Here is a 19,461-nt window from a genome sequence, read left to right on the forward strand (position 1 = left end):
TGGTTTTTGTAAATGTTATGGAGAACTGGTGATTATTATTATTATTATTTATCTCCATGTTATGGAGAACTGGTGATTAGTATTTTGTTGAAAATTTCGATATATTCAGTCTGTTCTTGATATCTCATAGGGAGGTAAAAATATATTTATTTTCGTTTTTGTGTTTTAAAATTACTCAAATCTATAATATTTTAAATTAAAAGCCTGTAAAAAATGTATATTATTTAAAAATTTCAAAATACTAATAATAGTTATTTATGGTATAAGTACTAAAAGTGGTATTTTATTTTGTGAGAAGGAAAGCTTATCCCCTTAAGTCCCATCCCTTCGAAGAAAATAAAATCACTTTTAGCACACATATCATACACTATTTTTTCTACAAACAAGTTTATGCTCGTATATATCAAGCTATTATTACTTTTTACGTTAATGAATAATTCATAATATATGTCATTCTGAAATCAAATTAATTATAAAGTTTATGGTTGCTACGGTAATTGAAAGATTCCAAACATTCGATCCACAAAACATCCCCCTTTAGAACTTCGTCTGTCATGTTTAAAAATGAAAGTAAATAATAAAGCGCCTTTCGTGTTTGTTCGCACTCAAAAAAATTCAATTAATGCCTGTATATATTTTTAATATATTTTTAAATTTACAGTTTTTTAATTGAAAAGTAATATATTACATTTAAATGGAATATATTACATAACAATTATGTCAATTACAGGATTACAAGCTTGTTTTCTAACATTTTTTAAATAAAACGAATTATAAAATTTCAATATATATGTATATTTGTCGTAGGTATGAAAAAAGTAAAATATAAAATGGACAAACGCTTACTTACATTGCAATAAAACTTCCGCTTTTAGTTTTGCAATCCAAACGCAATATTTCTATTTCACAAATAAAAATTATCCGACAACACTAAAATCACTGAAACTTCCGCGGCTGACAACGAAAACTGAAAAATATAACGGCACTTTTGGTTTTGGACCTGCATATCAACATTACGCTGTACTATTATGTGTTTGTTGTTGAAAATGATATAAAATATCTAATTATAACTTGTAAATTTTAATATTTTAACATGATTTAAACTACTTTTGACAATAACTAACTTTTTATCAAGATGACATTTTAGACGGCAACTGACATATATGTCAATATTTGAATCTTAAATATGTATGTAATATAATTTAAATTACTATAATGCAACTTTATACTAAGAAAACATTTATACATTCACAAAATACAACAAAGTCTAATAATATAGTTTGAAAACAATGAATATTGAATTAAAATTGAAAAAGTTAAGCGCGACCCCTTGTGTCAAAATTAGATGATTAAATTTTCGCAATTTTTACACCATTCGATGACCTGTTGCGCCTCTAGTGTTTGTTCGGGCGGTTGGTCTTCTACTCCCGCTTATGGCCATTAAAGAAAAAGTTCTAAAGGGGGATGTTTTGTGATTCGATCATTTGTTGTCAATTAATGTCAAATTTGTGCCTCAACTCTTGTAAAATGATGGAAAGTGATCAAGAAACTGAGTGTTTCCCAGCAGAAATTGAAGAAGCGGCTAATAGAATTACTTTTGATTTATTACCCAGCCAGTCCAAGGATCAGTACGAGTTCCCAGCAAGTCCAAGGATCAGTACGAGTTTTCATATAATTGATTTTTGAGATGGTGTGACCTAAAAAATGTTAGTGGCACTGGCAAGTTCAGTGAAAATGTACTTTTGGCATACTTCGAAGAAAAGACCAAAATGTGGAAATCGTCAACGCTTTGGTCCATGGTCAAGGCGATGATAAAGATTAACAATCAGGATATAAGCAAATATTACAGGCTTATTGCTTCTCTGAAGCGAAAAGGTGAGGGATATCGTCCAAAGAAGTCGAAAATATTGACCAGAGAACAGATCGACAAATTTCTTGCAGAGGCGTTGGATGAAATATACCTTATGAAAAAAGTTGCCGTAATTTTCGGCATATTTGGAGCGTTCCGTCGGCATCGTGAAGAATTATGCAACTTGACATTAAATAATATCGAGGATGTAGGATGTAGGAACTTCATTAATTGTGCATATTCCAGATACAAAAACTAATGTGGAACGAACATTTGTTATTACTGGTACATTATATTTGAATTATTACAAAAAGTACATCATAGCTCTCCGTCCAGCGACCATCAACCATTCAAGAATATCTATAAAATATATTAAGAATAAATGTGCCACGACTCCAGTTGGAATCAACACATTTGGTAAGATGCCTGCCAATATAGCTAAATTTCTAAATTTGCCGGATTCTCATCTTTATACTGGACATTGCTTCCGAAGATCCTCGGCTAGTTAGCTGGCAGATTCTGGGGCTAACCTTAATACAATTAAGCGACACGGTGGATGGAAGTCCAGTACCGTAGCGAAGGGTTATATTATAGAAGACTCTTTTCAAAATAAAACGAGGTATTGCAGGTCAATTTTTATCCAGAACCTAAGCGGATACTACCATTGCTTCTCATCTTGGCACAAGATTCACGTCAGAGATTTCTTCTACTTGTACTACAGCTGTAAATGAAATTGGCCATGGAATAACTTATTCCAATTGTAATTTCACTAATTGTACATTTAATTTGAGTAAATAATTATTTTACGTTGACTTGATTTTTGTCATTTTTTTTCAATTATCGCTTCAGAGTTTGGTTTGGTTTGGCACCAGTGCTAAAAGTAAATGACTTTTACCATCAGTGACATGATGTCGCATTTTAAGCACTGCGTTAAAAATTACATTTTTACTGACGTTTGTAGAAAAAAATATTTTTTAACAATAGATCATGTTTCTATACCTAAATCTTCCGGTTTTTTTTTCAGTAAAAAGCCATTTAATAGATAATATAGTGCATATCAAATAAACTTTTAGTCACGTGATTAAGCTTGGTCGGCACAGCGTTGCCTACTTTTAGATATTTTCCTTTAATCAAAATATTTTAGGAAACAGAAATAAACTAGTCTTAAATATATAAGCAGTTATTATTTACAACAACGAAACTCACCCCCTTAACAGCACTTAAGGGACATAAAGGGTCATTACTACCGCTTTCCCGTTCAAAATATTCTAATAAAGTTGCGATGACTTTTTTACGGCTATTAAGCTATGTTGTACACTTCGCAATAACAGAGGTTCTAAAAAGAACAATGTTCGACTGCTAGTAATTTTTTTTAAGCTTAACCACAAGAATATTCATTTAATCCAAAAACTTATAATACAAAACTAAAGTGTCAGAACGAATGACAATGTCAGCAAATAAATAAATGTGGCAAATAGTCAGCCGGCGCCGAATATGTCCATGGTTGGAAACAATGAATTTAAAAATTACGCCCTCGATTGCGTAGATAAAAGTTTATTTGATATCGAATATAATTTTATTATAATTGTTTTGTTTTAACGAAATCTTTACCATGACAAATGTCTAAACTTTATAAGAGTATCGGTGATATTTTACTTGCTAAATTTTTAAACAAATTGTCAAATGAAACTATAATAATAAAATTATAAATTTTTAAATGGCTCTACTGAGGAAACCGGAAGATTTAGGTGTAAGGATAGAACATAATATACATAAAGCACAATTTAAAATATCAAAGAATTGAGCAATTAAAAAAAAAACAAAATTAAATATGTTTTTACCACTTTGTAGGTATGATAATAGTATACGGCGTGTGTTCTATTTAAGATAACAGAGATACACTACTTTTCAAGTAAAGCGGCAAAACTGAAACACCGAAAATAATTTATATACAGGGTGTCCCACTTAAGATGGATACAAGCCAATATCTTGATTGTTTGTTGAGCGATCTTTTTCATTTTTGGCAGGAGATTGTATGGCTATAAGACGTACATTTTGCCCAGGGTAAGAAATGCGATACCTCATAGACGTACGTATTAATGGGGTTTGATATTTTTCGAGTCAAGAGTAAACTACCCTTATGACAGTATTTATTTCAAATCTGATTTTAATTATATTAAATCCTCCTTACCTAAGATACTTAAGTTCTAATTTTGATAAATATTGATAAAGGGTGTGTCATTAAAATGAAACATTTTTATTTTTATTATTATTTTTTAAGTACTTACGACGCCACTGGCTAAACAACTGATTTATTATCAATAACCGATTATCAATAACTAATGCAAAAAACTCAACCTTATTGGGATATTTTGAACGAAAAAGCGGTAGTAATGGCCATTTATGTCTCTTAAGTGTTGTTAAGGAGGTGAGTTTCGTTCAGTAAATAATAACTGTTTGTATACTTATAATTTATTTATTTTTCTTTTCTAAAATATTTTGAATAAAAGAAAATATGTAAAAGTGGGCAACGCTGTGCCGGTCAAGCTTAATCACGTGACTAAAAGTTTAATTGGTATGAACTATAGATGGAAAAATTCAAATTTTCAAAAAAATCCTATTACTGGTTTTCAATAAACATCTAATATACCATTGACCGTGTCCTGTATGTACCATCCTATATTTTAATTTTCAACCTCTACAGCAGTGGCAGTTTTTACTATCTGTCAAGATTCTGAGATCTTGACTACTGAGATACGAGAAAAGAAAAGTACAAAAAATGAGAATATAACAATCATCCTTGATTTACACACGGACTGATTTGCATTTTTCGAAAGATAAATACGGTTTAAAAAAACGCATAAAAATCTCTGGCAAGTTCTAATTGAATTCCGGCATTGCAGTCGCCCTTTCACAAACGAAAAATCTGCTTTCAAATTGCTTTTATGTTGAAAGCAAGCGACTGTACTTAGAGCTCTTAGGCAAACATGCTAAAAAAAGAAACAATTTTTGCGCTACAAACTGCTGGAAGATACGTGTTATTCATGTTAAAATGGAGCTTTAAAAATTCTATTTGTAAGTTTATTTTAAGTTGTGTGGCAGGTTTTGACAGGTCATTCTAGCCAGGGAAGCGCCGTTTTTTATTTATTCGCTTAGTGAAATGAAGAAAATATAGGAAAATAAAGTTATTTTATACACTAAGTCTTGTAATGTAATTTTCGTTTACTGTTATTTACATTGAGAAGAACATTTTTTGAAAAAATAATTATTCAAGAAATATTTCACATTTCAGTTGATTGTACTTTCAATAATATGAGTTTAACATGTTTAGCATTATATCTCTACCTTTAAACTCAGCATAAGAATTAATTCTGCAAAGTAATGTACAGGGTGTTAATATATATTCTATTGTAGCATGCAAATTTAAATATCTTTAAATATCTCAAAAACTAAAGATTTTAAACATATTTAACCTTATAATAAATGCCTTTATTTAGGCACAAGAATCCAAAAATGAAATAAAATAGCGGGTGTTCCATATATATAAGAAAAATTATAACTTTGGTATGGATTTTAGTTCTGAAACACCCTGTATATTTCAAAATAATTTTAAATTGTGCACATTGCATCCCCACATATACCCCTAAAATATTTTGTTGCTACATCTTTCCGTTTTTGTATAATCAACCGAGGCGAATGAGGTGCGCCACCCTGTATAGTTATATCAACTTTAATTCGTCAACTGTTATTAATTTTAAACTAAGTTTTTTGTAAACTTTAGTATTTAGCATATTATACCGGGTTAATCGAGGAGTTGTTTTTTATCATAACTTTAAAACACCCTGTGCAATAATTGCGTGCGTAAATTTTGCTAAAATATTATTTTACGGTCAGATCCATGACCCCTGAGCATTTTGGTTTGTGATTCATGTCAATACATGCCTTGGTTAATTTTTAAGAGCGAAATGAACCGATCACGATCAATTTGCAATTTTTTTCAATTATCATTCCTTTTTGATGCAATTTTTTAATATGAAGAGATGGTTTTGGTGACCATTGTCGTAACGTCACATTACGCTGCATTAGATATTCTATACTAAATTGAAAAAAAAACGTTAAACCAACAATACAGTCCTGGTTTTTATAAACATTTATGACGCTAACAGAACTATCGATATTATAAAAAACATTTGTAAAACTCAAGTATACAAACAGAAAAAAAAACATTGTAAAAAATACCTTAATATTTTGTATTGCCTTCCTTGGTAGCTAAAATTGTATGTATAAGTCCGTTCATACTGTCATTGAGGCTGCATATATCATATTGCGTTATGCTCTCCCATTCTTGTTTAAGAACCAAGCGAAGTTCATTTAATGAAGCTGGTACCGCTTTGCGATCTCTAAACCTCCTGTCAAGCATATCCCAAACATCGAACACAATGGACAGTTTATAGTGTAGTATTAGTTAGTATTCATTATAGTTCACACAATAATCACCAAAGCTGCCTTGTCATATTGAAAAATAACTTCAAAAAGAAATGATAATTGAAAAAATTGTAAATTGTTAGTGGCAAGTTCATTTAACCCTTAAAAATTAACCAAGGCATGTATTGACATGATCTAAAAAACAACATGCTCAGGAGACATGGTTCTGACCGTAAAGTAAGATTTTAGGAAAATTTACTAACGAAATTATTGCACAGGGTGTTTTAAAGTTAAGGTAAACAAACAACCCCTCGTTTAACCCTGTATAATATGCCAAATACTAAAGTTTATAAAAAACTGAGTTGACGGATTAAAGTTGATATAATTATATACAGCTTGCTAAAAAAATCATGAAAATAGAGCTAAAAATAACAAAAATATCACACTTTAAATTTCTCCGTTGCCTTTTTTTGCATCTGAGTGTATTACTTCTAATTAGTTTTATTGCCAAAAAAAAATTCTTATAAATTAATGTACCAAATATATTCAATAAAAGCTGATTGCAATCATAATGAAGCACCATGTAAACACGATTCAGGTCACACTGATGAACTATTGAAAGAAAATTACCTTTATTAAATTAACTTTTAGTATATACTATACGAGAATTTACCGCTGAGATAATAAGAGAGTCCAATTTCCTGAAATTACCTAATAATAGTTCATTTGTAGAAGAAATTACAATAATGACGCTTGAATAAACTTTACTTTTATATAGGTCGAACTTGTTTACATATTTTTTTTCAGAAAGTAATTTTTGATTGTTTTTTTGATCTACTTAACAGAGCAAGGTATGTAGAATGAGTAAGAGGGGGGGGTTAATCACTGCAACCTTGAAGATCTATTGTGCCCCCCTTGTATTATTCCTTTAGTCATCGCACAGTCTATAACCCATCATACCCCTGTTGTAGAGGGGACAGGGTATTTCCCATCCTCCTCTGACAACAGTTCTTCCTCCGGGGGTACACACCCTTCCACGGTTGGAGTTTGGCCCTCCGTGCCGCCCTTCACAGTCGAGGAGCTTGCCTCCGGCTGAGGAACCCGTGAGGTGGAGGCTGGAGGATCTGTCTCCATTTTTTCCACCTCTTTAACTTGGTCTCTCCTTAGACCTGATACAGGTGTTGTTCCGTATCTATAATAGAGGATATGTCCCTCTTTTTCTATTGCCTCCTTGGATTTGAGGTCAATTCCTATTGTGAGGATCTGGCCATGATCCTCCTCCCTCGAGTTGATGACTCGCCAACTCGATGTCCTTACATTGAAGTTCTGATCCTGGATAAGGCTCAGCAGGTAGGTGGTGTCTTTCCCCTTACTCCTCGGCAGAAAGACCGTGATGGCCGCCCCTTTAGGGATGTTTTCTCCCTTCACTGCAACCAGTTCCAGGCCTGCCAATTTCTAAACATAGGTGCGATTTCCACCAACCAATTCGCCGATTCTTGAGATACACAATCTATGAGGATCATGCCCACCCGAAAGGATATCCCCGCAAACTCAGCTGACCCACATTTTGTAGATCGTTGTGTTGCGATGCGATCGCTACTACTTCGTCCAGTATAGCCTCTTTCTAGAGACGTTTGCTGGTCGGTGGTCAGAGCAACCTCTGGGAAATCTTTTGGCAGCACCGCCATTTTCACTTGTCCAGCAATAGCGGCAAAGCTGGTGATACGTCCCTCCTTGCGTCCCGGTGGTGGACGGCTTTCCATCCTGGCTTTTTTTCTCTCCCTGCCGGAGAAGAGGTGGGAGGTTCTCGCTCCCTCTCTTGCCCTTTGATGGAGATGAGTCAGGTTGTTTCTTGGTTTCTTTACTCTCCCCGTTTCGGAGGAGCGTTTTCGCTTTTGCTTCCTCTGGAACAAGTCCTTCGTGGAACAGTCGGAGGTATCTCCGTGCTTGTGCTCCGCTAAGACCTACACTCAGAAGTTGACCCAGGCCGGGTAGACGAAACGGTAGCTTGTGTCGCTTATTGGGTCTAGAGGTAGGCTCCCGACCTTTGCTGGAGAAGGTGGTAGCTTGTGTACCACTTGTGGAGGATGATCCCAAGCAAGTGCCAGCCGCCTCTTGTCAGAGCAAGGTATACTTTATCATATATCTATTGTGGCTCAAAAAAAATAACATTAAATATTTTATTTTGGGTGTAAAATAATCCATATGACATAATACATAAAATATAAGCTTTTTCTATTTATAAATTTTCAGTATATTGTTAAAAATTATAATTTATGGATTAATATCGAAAACCAAACAGGCGGAAAATAATTATTTCTTGTTTAACAAGACATGCGGTAAATTATTATATCAAGTTGGCCTTGACGTTAATAGGAAAGGAAACCTAAGACAATTAGCTAATTACAACTTGAATATTAATGCGTCGCATACATACGCATAAGGATACGTATAATACACGGTAATCCGGTCTTTTGACAGGCAGGATGTCATATGTTGTTCATTTCTAATAGAATCTGAGTATTTTATAATTATGTTATTTGTTAATAGATTTTGAAGTGATAAAATTAATGAAGTTAAATCATTAATTTATGTTTAATTCATTGTAGAACTACAAGTTGAACGTTGGTAGTACGTGACAACAAAATTATTGCACTTACCATTTCATAATTTTTATCGTATTTATTTAAAACTTTGATATAATATACAGGGTGGCGCCTCTCATACGACTCGGAGGCTCTAAGGAGAACCACCGTTTCTATTGAAATGAAATTTTGTGAGCATATGTAAGTTAATTTAGAGCATTTTTAAAAATATAGAGAGTTCCTCAAAAAAAGTTACACATTAAAGTTTTGTTTCTTGTAACGGAACAGCCTATATATTAATTCATTTTCGGATTTAAGCAGAAAAATAAAGGTGAGTTTCATTAGAGAAGTATGTGACTAAAATGCAAGGCTTTTAACGTATTTAACATTTTCAATAAATAAAGAATAATTATTTTTAAATTTCAATAAAAACTACCTAAACTGAAATTTTCCCGGTATAGCCTAATATGTAGTTAAAATAATTATTGTACTTTAAATCATATTAAACTTGACCCAAAAAGTTATAAAGAGTGAGACAAAATTAATATTGAATATTGGTCACCTTTAAAAGAATGTTACTCTATTATTTTAAATGGAATACCCAGTATATTATTCCGATGGAGAATTCATGTTTCTTCAAAATACTGTTAAGGTTGCTACCCCTCAAACAAAGATTTTCCTAGATATTTTCATTTACATGTTTTGATCTGGGTAGATCTTTATTATTTGATAAAATCTAGGTGGCTGTGATATGTCTGATATTACTTCAACATAGCTGTCTAATTAGTCCAACTTTAACAACTAGTTATCATTTTGTGTCAGTTAAAATAAAAAAAATTCTCAGAAATTTGCCGAAAATGCGTGAAAATGATCAGAGAGAACTGATATGATTCTATTAGTTGGTGAATGCATTGTGCAAATATTAACAATTAAAATTATTTATTAAAATAAAAATGCAAAAAATATAAAACAAATTCTACAAAATATAACAGCATCTAAAACGTCCCATTTTTATGACATCCCATTATAAGAATTTCAGTAGAGACGACAACACATTAACGTTTGCATTCTGTGATAGCATCCAAACGGCAAAAACTGCGACGTTTAAATAAACAAAACTAATGTATTTCCGTCCCAAATCTAAATTTTTACACCGCATAAATTTCTGCCAAGCAGCGCAAAAAGTTTGCTTTCCGCAAAGCGGCGGACATTATGACGGAGGCAGCAGCGGTTGCTGACTGAGCCCGGACGAGTGTTTATTTGGCCAAAAAGCGGCGATTCGTGATTCAGTTCTGTGTATGACACACGGTCTGAAGTCCGTAATGGCCATGCTTTAACCACATTTTAAATCGCTGCGAATATTTTTGGAAAAGAGAAGTGCGAATCATGATTTCAAAAATTATACAGGGTGTCCCAGAAATAAGTGCAAATATTTTAACTAGTAGTATAGTTCAACCCCAGAAACACGCCTATGAGGTTTTTTTTGCGAAAAAAAAATGTTGAAAATTTAAAATTTTTCTTGACATTTTCCGGGAAATTTGAAAAAACTTTTTAGTGCCACTTGTTTATTCACCTGAGATCTCTACGGTGTATCTAAACCTTGCAGTGTTGCAACCTCCTATGTTATCCACATTCTACATAGTTCTACATTTATAAATTCATAGAAAAATTTCTACTCAAAAATTAGGAATGTTAAATTTTTATCAGTGCTCATTATTAATAATTATTATAGAAAAAAAAAACACATTAATTATTTTTAGTACTTACCCTTTCAATGAAAACTTAACAAAAACCACCGAAAATTAACTAAAACATTACGTTTATGACGTTTACGAAAATGATTCATCATATTATTCACAACCAGGTCACAAAAAAGAAATTCCTAAAATGTTTATCGTAATTTAGAATTCAATATTTGTTTTCTTTCATGTTTCTCTGTTTTATTTGAACCACTGATTTACAAAACACCTTGAAAAGCGCACATTACTTTGAATACCGTCTCTTATCGCCACTTTACGAACTACTTTCAATCTAAGACATGTTTCACTCAACAATTTTAAATACGTATTTTGTTTTTTCGCTATTTTTTCGATGTATTTTGACAACCAAACCGTCGCCCGTCGGCCAAGAGTGCCACGTGTGAACTGGTACTTTGAGCCGCGCCGTCGTGGCAGGCTTGCGTCAGACAGAAGTGTCTAGCCCTAGCAGTCAACATTTAAGCTTGACCAATCAGGTTGGTTAGCGTGGTTATTTGAGGTGTGTTAATTCATTTGTGTGTGTCAAAAACTCTAACGTGATTGGTCGGGCTTAATAGTTGCCTGCTAGGGCTACACACAAGTGCGTCAGACGACGATGTTAAGCAACGTTGCCGTAGTTACAACAATTTCAAATTCAAGACATTCGAAGCAATCAAATTTGTATTAAATTTTAAAAATAAAACAGAGAAACATGAAAGGAAACAAAGAAAACGAAAGTGAATTGATTATTCGTCGGGCTGTTTTCGATATATTGAATTCTGAATTACGATAAACATTTTAGAAAATTTCTTTTTTGTGACCTTATCAATAATCAATTCATTTGTGTTTTGTTTGTTTCCTTTCATGTTTTTCTGTTTTATTTTTAAAATTTAATAAGAATTTGATTGCTTCGAGTGTCTTGAATTTGAAATTGTTGAAACTACGGCAACCTCGCATGACGCAAGCTCGACACGCCGGCGCGACAAAGAAGCAGTGAGCAGTTACCAACCAGTGATGCGTGGCTGTCTTGGCCGACGGATGGTTGGGCTGTTGACGGAATTGTCGAAATACATCGAAAAAATAGCGAAAAAGAAAATACGTATTTAAAATTGTTGAGTGAAACATGTATTTTCTTAGATTGAAAGTAGTTCGTAAAGTGGCGGTAAGAGACAATAATTCTCAACATTTATTCAAGAAAGATATTCAAAGTAATGTGTAATGTGTGCTTTTCAAGGTGTTGTGTAATTGTAAATCAGTGGTTCAAATTGTGATGAAGCCTCTATGAAAATAATGTGTTAAGTTAAAAATGGGGACTGTTATTTTAGCAGTTTTTATAATAGCACGTACAAGTAAAGCAGCACAATGAAGTGTATTTTAGTTAAGTGTGTATCGAAAAAGAGAACTGTCGCAGTTAATCGATCTGTCATAAGTATCTTTTTTAATGTTGGGTAAGTTTTTCAATTTAACTTTTAAACATTTAACTTTAAATTTATTTTATGTAATAATATCACAATGTTAAAAATGTAATGCATCTCTGCAAACTCCTCAGGTGTTGTGATTTTATGACTTACTTGTAAACATATACTTTCTTGTCCATATGGCAACACAGTGCGTCGAATTAACTGAAATCCGGGCTTGATCCGGGTAATTGGATGTAGTTGGCAATATCTACCGGCGGTTCTCCAAATGTTGCGATTATTTTTTTAAATTTTCAAAGTTAAATAACTCGGTTATTTTCAATTTATTTTAAAAATGGTAAAGAGAAAATATGTTTATTTTGACCAGATCTACCACCCCTTAAAATATCTCCACTTATTTCTGGGAAGTCGATATATACAGGGTATATATCGACTTAAAATATATACCAATTTTGTCATCGAAACTGTGCGGTTTGGATTTTAACGTCTAAGACAATGATGTAGACAGCTTAATGGAAAATCAAATGTATTAAAAAGAGTAAAATTGGGTCGACACACTTCTTATATGCGGTATTACCGGATTTTGCATCAAGGTTTCAAACCGCACAAGGAAAGGTTTGCGAAAAATGTTGCATCTAGGATTGGAACTTTATTTTTCACTATTAGTTACTCATTTTACTACAGCTGTAATAGATTATATTTAGTTTAGATATATTATCATCATTTCAGTAGTATAGATACATGAAAGGTATTAAAATAGCTTATATTTTCTCTATTTGTCTGTCAACCGGTCATTTATATTATTCTCTGTCACACTCATTAAAATCCAGACCACATAAATTGGATGACCAGCAGGTTATAAATATACAGGGTGACGCACCTCATTCGCCTCGGTTGATTATATGAAAACGGAAAGATGTAGAAACTAAATGTTTTATGGGTATATGTGGATATATGTGCATAATTTAAAATTATTTTGAAATGTACAGGGTGTATCAGAACTTATTTTTTCTTATGGAACACCTGGTATTTTATTTTATTTTTGGACATAAAATAAGGCATTTAATAAATTAAAATAAGGGTTTAAAATGTTTAAAAGCCAGAGAAATAAACTATGTATTTATTATTTTATCAAGAAAAACGAATAGGGGAACCGAAGGCAAAATGGCACCTTTAAGGAAAATGGAAAATAAATTTGTCAAATATAAATCTTTATTCGTGGGAAAAAACATAATTGTAACTGTAAGTTTTACAGTTTATAAAAAATAAACACGGCAAAAAAAATAACTAAGACTAGTTAAAAAAAACAATAACAAAAAACAACTGTAATGGGCCGTTTTGCCTGCACTAGAAGGCAAAATGGTACATTGTAGCAGGCAAAATGGACCAAGGTGAAAAATATATTATATAATAACAAAATAAAGGGTTATAGGCGAATTAAACATTTAAAAATAAATAAACAGAACAATAAATATTACTGACAGTTTTCGCACACAAAATCAGTTTCAATGTCAGTACTGTCTATACCAGCGCATGAATAGTGTGCCCATAATTCACAAACTGAACACCGAATCCAACTTTCTGTAGATTCAGAATAAAAATATTGGCAGTACAAACACTGCGCATCTTTGTCCTCATCAGATGATATCTGTACGTGACGTTTTGACTCCGATACTTCTTTTGCTACTTCCTTCTTTGCATCCTTTCTTACTTTCTTTTTATTCTTCACCCCAGCAGAATCACCAAAAGTAACTTTCCTTTTAACTTGATTTGCATTAACTTGTGCGGTTTCCAGCTCTTTTTGGTATGGCGACGAAGTAATAATTGTGGTTTTACCTCTCTTCCGTGTAGTTCTCTTAATTTGTTTTGTCCGTGGTACGGGCAAAATTAGTTCAGGTGATACCAAAAAGCTATTTTTATTTAAGGAGTCTATTGATTGAATTAAATTACCAGTCCGAGATGGCTGAGGATCGACTTTAGTGGCATTGGTTTCGGTATTAGCCGACAACAAACTTAACGGACGATCATTAATGGTTTCTGCTGCCACTAGGTCATCTTCATCAGAATCACCCTCATTTCGAATTAAATTTGTTGACGATTTACGCATAGCAATTTGTGCCAGTGGAACATCTTCATCAGAATCGTCGCTCTCATTTTGAACTAAAATTGATGTTGGTTCTTTACCAGGCAAATACTTCGAACAACCTGGCTGGGTATGACTACTGGTTTCGGCAAAATCTGGTGGCAAACTTGGTGGATCATCAGTTGATTGATCAATGTTGGTGGTATCTGCTGCTAAGAAGTCCGCTTCTGTGAAAATATTTGGATCTGGTGGCCATATCCCAGTTGCTCGAAATGCGTTGTAAGCAGTGGGGAGAGTGGCGGCTTTTACAAATGCCTCACCCACCAATTCTGCAATTTGAAATTGCGTTATGGTTCTGCCAGGATTAGATCGTAACCATTGTTTTGCAGCATCTGAATAATATGCAGACAATGGCTTCATGAAAGCCACATCAAGGGGCTGCAATCTATGTGTGCAGTGGGGAGGAAATGATAGTATGTGCACACCATTATCACGAGCTAAACGTATGAGATCCAAGTTTTTCGTGTGGCTCGCATGTCCATCTAGGAGCAGTAAAACTGGGTTATCCTTGGTAGCTCTTGAGAATCTTACAAACTTCTCGAACCATTTGGTAAAAATGTCTTTTTGAATCCAGCCACTTTCATGACACTCGGCAAAAGAGCCTCTGGGTGCATTATTCATTAGTTCTGGTTTCATCCGTTTTCGTGGAAACACAAACATTGGGGGCATGTAAGATCCATCGGCACCAAAACAAAAAACAGTAGTGACCAGCTGGCCCCTTTCCGCAGAGGTTAACAATCCAACTTGCTTTTTTCCTTTTTTGCCTATAATTTTTGGCAAACTTTTAGGAACCGTCGTAATACCGGTTTCATCGACGTTGAATATATTTTCGGGTTTGAGCTGATATTTATCTATAACTTCTATTAGTAAAGTGAAGAACTGCTTTACTGCCGTTGGATTGAAGCCACTAGCCCTGGCTGCAGAAGTAGCCTCTGGTCTCCGTAGGCTCAGATCAGAATTTCTAGCCAAAAAATTTTCTAACCAATATCTTCCAGCCATTTTAGTTGTGGTATCAAAATTGTGCGGAATCTTATTTGCTTCGGCGAGATCATAAGCCAAGGACCGTAAGTCTTTGGTCGTTAACCCAAAAAAGCGTGATTCCATGTTTTTGACATAGTCACCCAACTCCTTTTCTTGGTCTTTGCTAAATATAGGTTCAAATCTACCCATTTTCTTCGAAATCGCACCGTCGAGGTTCTGAGATCTCGTATACATGTCGACCTTCCGCTTTAATGTGGTTTTTGGAACGTTAAACATTTCTGATGCTTTTCTTAGCCCCATGACCTTTTTATACACGGCTTCAACGGCATTCTTCATCGATTCGCTGGACCAGCTCTGTCGATTCGTTTTTCTTTTATAGTTGCTAACCATCTGAAAAAATAAAGCAGATTTTCAGTAAAAGTAAAACAAGAGACCATATAACCTTCCACCACTCGCCACCGGTTTTTCTAATAAGGCAATCACAAGGCACAATCTAGAAGGCACAATGGACCATAGAAGGCAAAACGGTACAGCTGGTCCGTTTTGCCCGGTCCGTTTTGCCTTTTCAGCAAGCACAAAAATGTTATTAAAACTTTGGGGTTATGTTACACGTAAACAATCCGGTAAACTAATTTTTAAAAAGCCAATATATTGCTATTTCAGGTAAGCACTACAACATTTTTGTATGTTATTTCAATCAAAAATGCAGCACACAGAAAAATATCAAATTTTAGATCAACGATAGAAAAAAACTACTTACCTTGACAAAAGGGCACCTGTGCACTTCACCGGGAAATGACTAAATGTCCGCGGGATCTAACCGAATAAGAAATTAATTTATGAATTCTCCCATAGATGTCGTCATTAATAGGAGAAATATACAGGCGGTCCGTTTTGCCTGCAGGGTCCGTTTTGCCTTCGGTTCCCCTAAGTAGTTCTTTGATTTGTATTACGATGACTTGTAGATATATTGAATTTTCTATAAAAGAACCAATTAAGGCAAATTCATTTTCTTCTCTCCCAACGACAGGTTTCTGCCTAATAAGTTTTTCACATACCACACTATCAGCTCTGTGAAATAGAAAAAGTATTTTTTCAAAGGAACGGTTGTCAAGAAAATTCTTATTTGGATATCTTTGAGCAAAAACCCTTCAGGCCAACAAGCAAGTTTCCTCACAAAATAAAAATCACTAGTTCACATTTTTCTTGATAAAATAATAAATACTTATTTATTAAACTATTGTAGGTAAATTAAAGAAAAGTAAATTGTTATTTATGGACTTTATTTAAATTTGTATTTTTACATTTAAATTTAATTTTATTCTTTATAGTTATTTAATCATAACCACAATTACGCATCAGGGTTGTTCACAGTTTAGTCACAGCAATATTTTGTGATGCTATTCATGGTTTAATTTATTTTACGGATAGTTCACTTTCACAAAAATACTTTTACTAGTATATACACAGGGTGGTACGAATTGTATTCCGGAAACTTCGGTAGCATATTCTTCAGATAAAAATAGTTAAAAAAGTTCTTATAAATGTATGTCCTCAAATGCTTAGTTTCAGAGATACAGGGTGTAGAAATTTCATTTTTATTTCGATTTTTTCCAAATAATTTCTGAAGTAATGTCAATATTAAGATGAAAATTGGTGTCTGGGAGTTTTTTGACATGAGAAATTTGATTTTGATGTCAATATGACTCCTACTGGTAGAGGGCGCCACCTACATGCGTTTTAACTGTTTTGAAGCGTAATAACTTTTTGTCCGTACCTGTAGAAAACTACCGAGGGAAAAAATATACATCTCTGTGATTCTTTACCTAAAAAAGATCTCTTTGTGAAAGTCGCTACGAGCAACCGTTCTCAAGATATTTAGAATGGAAATAGTCAATACATGCCATTATTGACGAAAAATAAACACGTTGAGTAGGTAGTTATTTCGCTGAATTAATAAATTTGGGAAATTTTTATTTTTTTAAATTAATCATATTTTTTCTGCAAAAAAATGATGATAAAACAGTTGTTGTTGAACTTTTGGTACAAAAACATTTCAAATTTATGATCTCAGTCTAATAACTATTTAGTCAACATATGTTTAATTTATGTCAGTGATGACAGATATTGATAATTTCGATTCCAAATATCTCGAAAATCATTACTCGTAGCGATTTTTACGTATAAGAGTCGTAAATGTATATTTTTTTATTCAGTAGTTTTATACAGGTACAGACGAAAAGTTATTACTCTTCAAACCAGTTAAAAAATATGTAGGTGGCGCCCTCTGTAAGTAGGAGTCATATTGACATCAAAATCAAATTTCCCAAGTCAAAAAACTCCCAGACACCAATTTTCATCCAAATATTGACGTTACTTCATAAATCATTTGGAAAAAATCGATATAAAAATGAAACTTCAACACCCTGTATCTCCGAAACTAAGCATTTTAGGACATACATTTATACGAACTTTTTTACATATTTTTATCTGCAGAATATGCTGCCGAAGTTTCCGGAATACAATTCGGACCACCCTGTATATATTTCTTTATTTCTTATTTAAATATTTGATACATCTTATGATAAGATTTTGACAATTTGTTTTAACTTTAGATTTAGTATTTATTAAACGAATCTAGTACATTTTAGACTTTTCAATCAATACACTTATGATATCTCTTGTTCTGTGCATATATTTTATTTAATTATTTACTGAGCTAGCTGGAACCTATTTGTAACGGAACCTTGTGAACCTGAAGCTCCCGTTATAAACATTGGCTATAAATTTAAATAAAGTCCATAAACTAATGTCGATTTTGAAAATCGCTACTAACTCTCACTAGAAAATTGCCATGGCGACACCAACCATCTTGATTTCCATTTTATTGAAACATCGCTTTTTATTCAAAATCTGAGTCAGATAGGTATAGGAAACCCTAATATAGTTTGAACGAGCATTTAAATCTGCTTCGATTTATTTAAAAAAATACATAGCGTTGTGTTTGAAATAACGAAGTTTTTATGTAAAATATCGATAATAATAATGAATTAAATTACATATTTGTCCTAAGACAAGTTTATTTTTTTCTGAACACCAAGAAAAAACACATACTTAATTGTTGTTGCAACTATATTGCTACAAATAATAGAACCTACTTTAAAAAATATCTTATCGCTACCAGACTCACAAAAGCGATACCATTATTAAAAGTCTTATTAAAAACTTTGGCCGATCATAAATTCAACAACATTGTTCTTGGCTCTCGACCAGTGCCAGATATGCGCTATTCCGTTTACTCTGGATATTCGCCACTCAGCAGGGTCAGTTGCGATGAAAATTTACGAAGCTTTTAAGCCAGGATCATCTGGATCGAACAAGATAAATTAATTTGAAAGGAGAGAGGTCCTTGCTAAAATGAACAATCAGAGTAACTAGATTGAAAACGGTTAAGTTGTTGATTTATTATAAATATCGGGTCTTAATAGAACAGTAACTTGAAACAGATTTTTGACACTCATTAATATGAATTTACTATATTTTGAACGATCAAATAAAAATTAAATAAGCACATACCACGAATTTACAATATTCAGATTGTTTCAGTTCTCCCAATTATATTTTATAACCCTCATGATTAAAATAACTTAATCTGTCTTCTAAGTTGAATTAGTTATAAATACTTGAGTACAAATACCGGGTGCATCTCAAAAGTGGCTCACCCTATAACTTTTTTATTTTTTCAGATAAAAAAACGAGATTTGGTATGTTAGTATATGACATAAATTGGGATTGATTGACGCATTCAATTGTTTTTGGTCACTTCCCGTTTCACCGGAAATGACTACAACTTTTGGTTTTTAAATGGCACCGCCGGTATATTTTTACTGTATTTTTCCACTTAGTAGATAGTAGGCCGCGTCGAGTAACAAAGTAAACAATTGTCATGGATGCGGGACATTTCATTTCAACAGATTGAAGTGTGTGTATTTTAAATAATAAAAAATGAGTAAATTTGAAAATTTTGAGAAATATAATATGTTAGAATGTTATATTGAGTCTTACAAACATATGCAAATGGCAGCTGATTTATATTTTGAGCGGTATCCAGAGCGCGAGCAACCAAACCCAGTAATTTTTAAAAGGTTAGAAAATAGTTTAATCAATTTTGGATAATTTCAAAAACCGCGTCCGAAAAATTATCAGAAAGAAGATGAAGAAAATCAATATATTAATGTCCTCGGAGCCGAATACATGAATTAGCAATTAAATAAAATCGAACAATACGAAGCAAATAAAAAATAAGTGTGACAGAAACAAAAGA

The 19,461-nt window shown here is 33.1% G+C and overlaps 1 protein-coding gene across 1 annotated transcript; it reads right to left on the reverse strand.

The window, feature by feature from the left end:
• Window positions 1-13,295: 13,295 nt before the first annotated feature.
• On the reverse strand, window positions 13,296-15,697 carry LOC115888175. The gene has a single exon (XM_030907791.1). It carries the CDS (start codon window positions 15,525-15,527, stop codon window positions 13,488-13,490), a length of 2,040 nt encoding a protein of 679 aa, XP_030763651.1. The 5' UTR covers window positions 15,528-15,697; the 3' UTR covers window positions 13,296-13,487.
• Window positions 15,698-19,461: the final 3,764 nt, after the last annotated feature.

The sequence above is a fragment of the Sitophilus oryzae genome, unplaced genomic scaffold (genome assembly GCF_002938485.1).
Source record: "Sitophilus oryzae breed Bouriz unplaced genomic scaffold, Soryzae_2.0 scaffold_684_pilon_pilon, whole genome shotgun sequence".
Taxonomy (NCBI): Eukaryota; Metazoa; Arthropoda; class Insecta; order Coleoptera; family Curculionidae; genus Sitophilus; species Sitophilus oryzae.